Consider the following 9,264-nt stretch of genomic DNA (forward strand, 5'->3'; position numbering starts at 1 on the left):
TTTACAGGCAACACATACCCACGGAAAAGAAACCCTGATATAATGGTTCACACCTTTAATCCCAGCATTCCAGAGGCAGACAGTAAATCAACATATGAATAACTTTGATGAAAATTTAAGCTTAACACACTTAACATTTATTATACATGTTCTGTTTCAAACGAATGAAAATCCACGGGGCATAAAAACAGAACATTCTATACAATGACCAAGAAGGGTTGCGTGTTAGGGTTTAAATCTCGGCCCGTGCCAGGACAGAACACACCAAACCAACATGGTTCCACATGGAGAACTTTAATGAGAGAAGAGGAGAGGACAGGAAAGGAGGTCGGCCATGGGCACGTGGTGGGAAGGGGAAAGGGGACAAGAAAAGAGGGAGAGGAGGGGGGCAAGCAGCCTCTGATAGTGTCAGGCACAGCTGGCTATTGCTAGGCAACTGTGGGGTGGAACATACTTGGCTGCTCCCAGGTAGCTGTGGGGGTGGAGCTTAGACAGAGTATAAATAATGAGACTTCCTGGAAAAGGGGCAACCCAGCCTCCATTTCTCTGGGAAAAGACTGGATCCAGATTTACGCAGGTGCCTTTCTTGAAGGTTCCTCTCTCGCACGTGCCTTTCTCTTTTTCCAGTGGGTCTTCATGTGTCGCTTCCAAGTTCCCTGCTGTCGGAAAGCCTTGTTACACTTCTTACAGATGTAGGGTCTTAAGCCACAATGGATGCGGAAATGGACAGTGAGGTTTCCCTTGTGGCTAAAGCATTGCCCACAATTCTCACACACATAAGGCTTCTCCTTCGTGTGCACCCGACTGTGGCCCTGCAGGGTGGATCCATGGGCAAACTCCTTTCCGCAGACCTCACACGAGTAAGGCTTCTCCCCGGTGTGGACACGCCGGTGGACTCTCAGGTCAGAGGGCTGTAGAAAGGCCTTGTTGCACAAGTTGCACTTGAAGGGTCTCTCTCCAGTGTGTGACCTCCAGTGGAGGGTGAAGTGAGACTTGTAAAGAAAACTCTTCTTGCATTGAGGACACTGAAACTGAGCCTGGCCAGCAAGAGTGTTAACTTGTTCTACCGGCTGTGGGTGAGCAGTCTCTGGATTAGCGGTCTTTAGTCTATCTTCAGCATTGCCCGTGTAGGAGGCCACTCCTTGAGAAGTGGGTAAATTGAAACCACCGAAACTACGAAGACTCTGAAGATCTCTATTCAAGGCTAAATATCTTTCCCGAATATGGGTAGACGACGGTACAGCACCCACAACCGTGTATTCCTGGGGCTGCATGGCACCCTTTTCTCTGAGGGAAAGAGCTAGAAGAGATTTCATATACAACATTTAAAATTTGAGATGCTGTCTCAAAAAAAAAAAAAAAAGAAGTATTACATTTACTTGATTATGGAAGAGTGTGCTAGCCTAAGAATGTGGAGGTCAGAGGATAGTTTTTGGGTTGATTTCTTTTCCTGCCGACTTTACCCACTGAGACTTGCAGTACTTAAAGACCATTCTGCTTACCAATCTGGTCCGCCTGGCACAGCAGGCAGATTTGAGTTGCACACGCTTGGCCTCCATTGTCTGTCTCTGGGCTCAACCTGCCAACCCAAGGAACCTTGTGGGACCCCAAGAGTGTCTTGCTTCCTTAGGAGGACTACAGGGGCCCCAGGAACAACCAGCTTGAAATCTGTCCCTCCAATCTCCTGCCAGTGGGTCAGCCTGGAGCACAGCCAACAGAGGTGAGATGTGCTTGGTCTCCTGCTTCTATTGCCCTGCTGTCCCAGAGGAGCCTGGCAGGACCCCTCCCAGTGGAGGCCTGCAGAGTTCAAGTCACCAGAAACAACCAGCTGAGTTGCAGAGGTGGCACAACACACACAGACAAAAAACTTAACCTACTTGATATAAACAAACTGAAAGAAAAAAACCACATGATCATCTCATTAGATGAAAAAGCCATTGGCAAAATCCAACACCCCTTCATGTTAAAAATCTTGGAGAGATCAGAGGCACAAGGCACGTACCTAAACATTAAAACAACAACAAAAACCCCAAAACCCACAATATATAGCAAGCCACTAGCCAACATCAAATAAATGGAGAGAGGAACTTTAAGCAATTCCACTAAAGTCAGGGACAAGCAAGACTGTCCACTCTTCCCCTATCTCTTCAATGTAGTACTTGAAGTTCTAGCCAGAGCAATAAGACAGCTGAAAAACATTGCTGTTCAAAGATGATCTGACAGTATATATAAGTGACCCCAAAAAGTCTACCAGAGAACTTCTACTCCTGATACAGACAACATTAATGGATGTAAAATTAAGTAAAAACCAAAACCAGGAGCCCTTCTTTATAAGTGATAAATGGGCTGAGCAAGAAATCAGGAAACAAATCCCATGGGGGAGAGAGCTGGACCCTCAGAAGTGCGCTCACTCCTGAGAACCCAGAGTTGACAAAAACTTTCTGCCCACGTTCCTGACCCAAGAGGATCTCATCTAGTGCCATCTGTGCCCCCTAGGCACAGGGACTTAGGAGCAGTCAGGGGCAGGGCCCTTCTGGTTTCTGCTTGCTCTGGAGAGCTGAAAGCCAGTCTCCAGGAACACCTACATACCTGAGAGCAGAGCTCTCTGTTCCCAGATCCGGCTGAAAAAAAACAGGTCTACAGGAGTGCTGACAGACAGGCCTACAGGAGGGCCAGGCGACTGTCAGAGTCAGCAAGACAAGCCAACACCAGACAACCTGATGGCGAGAGACAAGTGAAGGAACCTAAACAACAGAAACCAAGACTACTTGCCATCATCAGAGTCCAGTTCTCCCACCAAAGCAAATACTGGGTGTCCAAACATACCAGAAAAGCAAGAAAAATCCAATTTTAAAAAAAAGGGAGAGGGGAAGAAATCAGGAAACACTCTTCACAAGTTACAAATACCATAGAATACCTTGGTGTTACTCTAACCAAGCAAGTGAAAGACCTGTATGATAAGAACTTCAAATAGCAAGAGTTCAATTCCCAGCAACCACATGGTGGCTCACATCCATCTATAAAGGAAACTGATGCCCTCTTCTGGTGTGTCTGAGGACAGCTATAGTGCACTCATATACCTAAAATAAATAATTCTGGGGGTCGTGGTGAATAACATCCTGAGGTAGCCCAGACCCAAAGGGACATGCATGTTAGGTACTCACTGATAAGTGGATAATAGCCATAAAGTACAGGATACCCAGGCTCAAAAAAACTAAACAAGGAAGGCACAAGGGAAAATGCCTGAATCTTACTCAGAAGGAAAAATAAATCAGAGGTGGATGGAGGGAGGGAACTGGATGGGAGAGGGAATGGGAAAGGGAATGGGAATCAGGTGTAGGGAGAACTGGGGAGGGAAGGTGGTCAGGAGAGTGAACAGAAATCAGCATAAGAAGGAATCTCTAGGACGCCTAGAGGCCCGAGAGAGGGGCCGCTCCAAAGAGTCTATGGGTGTGACTCTAGCTGAGACTCCTAGCAGTGGGGGATATGGGGCCTGAAGTGGCTACCTTCTGTAGTCAGACAGGACTTCCAGTGGAGGGATAAGGACACCTACCCACACTTTCTACCCCAAATTTGCCCTGCCTTGTAGGGACAAGATGGAACAGAGACTGACTGAGGGAGTGACCAACCAACGACTGGCCCAACTGGAGATCCATCCCGTGGCCAAGAACCAAACCCTGACACTATTAATTGTCCTGAGGCTCCACTCAGCAGCTGACTGAAACAGATGTAGGGACCCACAGTCAAACATTAGGGGGAGCTTGGGGAATCTTGTGGGAGAGTTGGGGGAATGATTGAGGAACCCAAAAAGGATATACTCCACAGGAAGACAAACCGTGTCAACTAAACTGGACCCTTGGGGGCAACCAAAGACCATACAAGGACTGGGCTTAGACCCCCCTACACATGCATAGCTGATGTACACCTTGGTCTTTATGCTCCAATGACTGAATCTGTTCCCTGCCTGTGGATCCCATCCCTTTAACTGGGCTGTCTTGTCTGGCCTCAGTGGGAGAGGATATGAGGTACCAGAGTGGGTTTGGTACCCAGGCTGGACCTCCTTCTCAGAGATGATGGCGATGGGTAAAGGATTATGTGTGGCGAACTGGGGGAAGAGGAGGGGGCTGCAATTGGGATGTAAAGTGAATAAAGTAATGAGAAAATAGCGTATGCAAAGGACAAAAAGATTCTATTATACCAGTCTTGTCCAAACTCAACTCTGGTGTTGGCTGGGAATATCCCACCAACCTCCCAAGAGTGCTGGACAAGGCAATAAGTAATAAGTACCCAGGAAGTTCCCACCTTGCACTCACCAGGACCCTGTGTTGGATGAGGGTCCTGACCAACAGGCACAGATGCCCCTGCCTCTTCCCAGTCAGGAACTGAGCCATTCCCCAGGCTGTGCTCAGGTCTCAGGTAGTCTTGCTGTACCCTCCCAGGAATCAGTCCCAGCAAAATGTTCTCTTCCTTGACAGAGGACAATTAAGAACAATTATGGGCGTGTTCCAGAGTTGTGGGAATATTCATACTTCTAGAGCCCACCTTATTATCCCACATAAATGACTATTCTTCTCTTATTTGTACATCTGTAGAAGTTGTGTCCTGGTTCTTCCTCCCAACCCCATGCTCCCAGAAGTATTCACAAATACCTTGACTATACAGCTAGATCATCCTGACTAAGTCATAACTTAATTATCTCACTTACTTTCATCTACACTCTGCATGTGGCTGGTTACCTGTGCTCAGGTATCAGTCTTGTCACATCTTCCCAGGAAGCTCTCCCACATCTGGCTCTATCCCAGAATTCCTTCTGCCTCCTGGATGTCCCACTTTCAATTCTACCCTTTCCTATAGTCCATATGGTTCTGTGATTGACAGGTGATGCATCCATACAATAAGATTCTCTCCACAGACATCTGTCATGAACTACCATACCTCTAAAGCTCATATTGGTTGTTACTTTAATTTTCTAAACATTCTTCCCTGCCCTTGACTCTACAAGCAAAATAAAATGCCTCTCAACTTGGCGATACTAAGATTTAGGGCTAATGGAACTGGAGAAGATAAGGCTGACTGCTCTTGCGGAGGACCTGGGTTTGCACCCACAAGGAGGCCACCTGTAACTCCAGTTCCAAAGGGTCTATAACACTCTTCTCACCTCACACACATGGTGTACAGATACACGTGCAAGAAAAAATACCCACACATGTAATAGGACAGTATAATAGGAAATTGAATGATTCTGATGGGGGAAAGGTCTCCTCTGATACATGTTGTGGACTTTGAGGTGACTAGACACCATTAATAAAAACACTTAGCCAGTTGTTGTGTCCATGCCTTTAATCCTAGCAGTCAGGAGGCAGAGGTAGGCAGATCTCTTGAATTGGAGGCCAGCCTAGTCTACAGAGCAAGTTCTATGACAGCCATTACTACATACAGAGAAACCCTGTCTTGAAAATCAAAGCAAAAAGATTCTAAGAGGTAGATATGGGGAGGGGGTTAGAGGGCAGTGGGGGATAAAAGGGTGAGGGAATAGGGAGGGTGAAAGGTCTGGGGGGCAAGGGAGTGGAAGAGTTGGTGACAGGAATAAAGCCAAGTCGTCTGGACAGGACAGGCTTGTTGAACTCATGAACTTACAGCTGCTACAGTGACGTTTACAACATCCAGCCAATAACCATTCCAGCAAGAAGTAGAGGGACGCAGGAGTAGCCAGTCCCTCAAGGAGGAACTTACTTACAGTCAATGTGTTGATGTCTTTGGAAGAGTTGGGATTTTGTGATCACTGGTAGGTCTACCTTGCTCTAGCAAATGGCCTCATACCGAGGGCTGTTATTACCCAAACAAACTAGGTTGGGGGCAGGAAGGTTAGTTTTCAAAGAAGAGCAGGAAGTTGCGGGGCTGGGGTAATGGTATGGATCTGGAGAGGTAAGGCTTCTGGCCCTGAAAGACTGCTGGAGAATGAACCACCTTCCTTCCACTCACCATGGCTTCATTCCTCACTCCCAATCAGAGAAGTATTCTACTAGGTTTTTGTTTGTTTTTTTTTGTTTTGTTTTTGTTTTTTTTGTTTTGTTTTGTGTGTTTTTTTTTTTTTTGGCCTGTTCACTGGTTTGTGGTACTAGGGCTTTGTGCAGGCAAGCACTGAGTCACAATCCCCTCCCCACTGGTGGATTCTAGGCATGTGTTCTACCTCCAGTCACCCTGGCCCTGACTTTGGTTTGGTTTGTTTGAAACAGGGTCTTGATAAGTTGCCCAGGCTGTCTCTGAACTCTATAGCACAGACTGGCCTCAAGCCTGATACCTTAGCTTTTCCAAGTGGCTTTGAGTACAGGGTAGCAGTGTGCTTTATCAGTTTATGTTGATGGTGGCCTCACAGTTATTGTTGAAAAAGGGCCTCACTGTGTAGCCCTAAGCTGGCCTTGAACTCAGAGATACTGTATACATTCTGCCTCAGAGCTGAGATTAAAGGCTTGCAGGGCCACGCCTGCTCTAATGCTGAGCTTAATGAGTAGGCGGGCAGGCAGGGTCTTCATTCTGCACAATAATGTCTAAGCATGGGATATATACATCTATGGTCAGTGTGTCTAACCCCAGCCCTTAGCAGATCTCTCAAAACCATCTTCTAGCTCCCCGAGATAGTGACATACATTCACCTGGCTGGTGGATGGTTCTTCAGTCTCTTCAGACAGGTTCTGCAGCTCTGGGATAGCCTGGCCTCTGTAGAGAGACTCCTTGCTCTCATTTGATTGGTGCTCTTGGAACAAATCCTTACAATCCCCCCATTCATCCGGTGAGGCTTCAGCCTCCTCAACGCTGGAATCCCGAAGGAGGTATGCCTGGCCTTGGGAGTAGATTATGGACTGTAGGCAGAAAGGGAATCAGGATGTAAGAACCTGGATATAGTTCTCCTCTCCCAGCTAGCACTCTTGCTTCTGTTCGTTCTGATTTAGCATCCCAGCTTGGCTTATTTGTAATGCTGTCTTCCTGAGCATGGATTGGTCCACAAGGTCATAGCTACACAGTGAGCTGGGTACCAACCTGGGCTACATTAGACCCTGTTTCAATGAACAGGGAGTCTGGGGCAGCAAGGTTGGAAAGAGAGTTCAGGATTAAGAGTACTGACTGCTCTTTGCTCATTGCCTACTCAACTTCACCAACCAGCACCAACATGGTGTCTCATAACTAACTCCATTTCCAAGAGGACCTGATGTCCTCCTCTGGCCTCCAAGGGCCATCACAAGGTGCATAGAATACATGCAGATTAAAACAAAAACAGCAACAGCAGTAGCAGCAGCAGCAGCAGCAACAGCAAAGGGACTGGAGAGATGGCTCAGAGATTAAGAGCACAGGCTGCTCTTCCAGAGGTCCTGAGTTCAATTCCCAGCACTGACATGGCAGCTCAAAACTAATTCCTGCAGGGGATCTGTACCATCACACAGATGTGCAGGGAAAACACAAGAAAAGCACATGAAATAAATTAGAAAAAAACCCAGTGTTTGTGTACTCTGACTGAGCAAGCTGACCCTGGGCCTGTTAGAATCCCTTGGCTTCTAAATAAAATTTCTGTGTAGCCTTCACAAAGACTAAACAAGCCCATAAAAGCCCCCAGATATTGCCCTTTATCTCGTCTTCCCTTGAGAGTCACTGATTAAGGGGAAGATCCTCTCTACGGGCTCTGTACCCCTGGTTTAAGGGGGTCACCGCAGCCCCCACAACTGTCTTTCCCAGCATGCACAGCTGAGACTCTGCTTACCCACTTCTGGTGTTTCCTGGCCTTCAGCATCATCTCCTCCAGGTCTTTGCAGCGCCTCACTCTGTTCTCCTTCGCTAAGGCCTGCAGCTCTAGTGGCATGCTGATTAGGAACTTCTCCAACACCAGCTGATCCAGGATCTCCTCCTTGCTATTCAGGTCCGGCCTCAGCCACTGATAGCATAGCTCAGACATTCTCCTGAGATCCTGGATGGGGTCGGACCCTTCCGAGGGACTGAAATCTCGGAACTTCATGTGCCAAAAATCGGGGTCGTAGTTTTGCCTTTCTTCATGTTTTGCCTGGGATATTAGTGACAGTGGCTGACCTGATCTGACAAGGCTATCTGATGGCATATTCGTAGCCATTTCTGGGTCAAATATTTCCCTCGGTCTAGGAAAAGTTTGAAGTGACTCCTGTCGAAACGAGCCTACCTGCTTTGCCAGAGATAGGCTTGATGTTGGTCCAGACACCTGGGAAACGAGAAGTGGATTAGTTTAATTCTGTTGCCCCCTAGATTTCATCATTCCTCATAACATACCCTCCCCCCAAACAGTTCTGGACATAACGGCTTTGTTAGGTGCACACAAAATTGATGCCACAATGGGGGATGCTTGTGAAGCAGAGGCAGGTGGATGTATGTTCATTCAAGGCCAGCCTGGTCTACCCACAGTGAGTTCTAAGACAGCCAGAGCTACACAGAAATCCTATATCAACAAAACAGAAAACAAATTTTTTAATGAAAAAAATATTTTTGTTTAAAGATTTAATTTATTATAAACACACTGTAGCTGTCTTCAGACACACCAGAAGAAGGCATCAGGTCTCATTACAGATGGTTGTGAGCCACCATGTGGTTGCTGGGATTTGAACTTTAGGACCTCTAGAAGAGCAGTCAGTGGTCTTAACCACTGAGTCGTCTCTCCAGCCTGGAAAAATATTTTAATTAGATAAATTAGATTTAAACTACTTTTTAAGCATGTGTAGCTTAAAACTTGGTAGTTCAAAAATTTAACACAAAAGGTCGATAGAAAAACATTTCATTACAAAATAATTACAACTTAAAGTACCAACTGTATAAATAAGATAAGAATTACAGGAGACTCTAAAACTAGCCTGTCTTATTATTTTCTAAAGTGTGAGACAGCCAGCCTGGGTTACACAAAAAGATGAAATACTCTGTCCCTGTCAGAGAGAGACAGAGACAGAGGATTGCAAGTTTGGAGATGTAACTCAGTTGGTAGGGTGCTTGCCTTGAATCTTTGTTCTATCCCAGCTCTACAAAAAGAAAAAAGAAATCCACAAACAAACCTACTTCATCCTCCACCCACCTGTATGGTGTTAAAAATCAATTTCAATTTCAAGAATTGGTGTTTTTTATTTTAACTATGTAGCTTTGACTGTCCTGGAATTCTCTCTGTAGATCAGGCTGGCTTTGAACTCAGTGATTCACCTACCTTAGTGCAAGGGGTTAAAAGTGTGCAGCACTACCCAGCTAGGAATTAGATTTCTTTAA

At 46.3% G+C, this 9,264-nt stretch overlaps 1 protein-coding gene across 1 annotated transcript; it reads right to left on the reverse strand.

Annotated features, from left to right (window-relative positions):
• Positions 1–562: 562 nt before the first annotated feature.
• Positions 563–8,116, reverse strand: Zscan5b (zinc finger and SCAN domain containing 5B). The gene is made up of 4 exons (XM_218239.6): positions 7,754–8,116; positions 6,654–6,860; positions 4,314–4,467; positions 563–1,300 (listed from the first exon to the last, which is right to left on the reverse strand). Exons 1-4 carry the CDS (start codon positions 8,114–8,116, stop codon positions 570–572), a joined length of 1,455 nt encoding a protein of 484 aa, XP_218239.6. The 3' UTR covers positions 563–569.
• Between the last annotated feature and the right edge of the window lie 1,148 nt (positions 8,117–9,264).

The sequence above is a fragment of the Rattus norvegicus genome, chromosome 1, assembly GCF_036323735.1.
Source record: "Rattus norvegicus strain BN/NHsdMcwi chromosome 1, GRCr8, whole genome shotgun sequence".
NCBI lineage: Eukaryota > Metazoa > Chordata > Mammalia > Rodentia > Muridae > Rattus > Rattus norvegicus.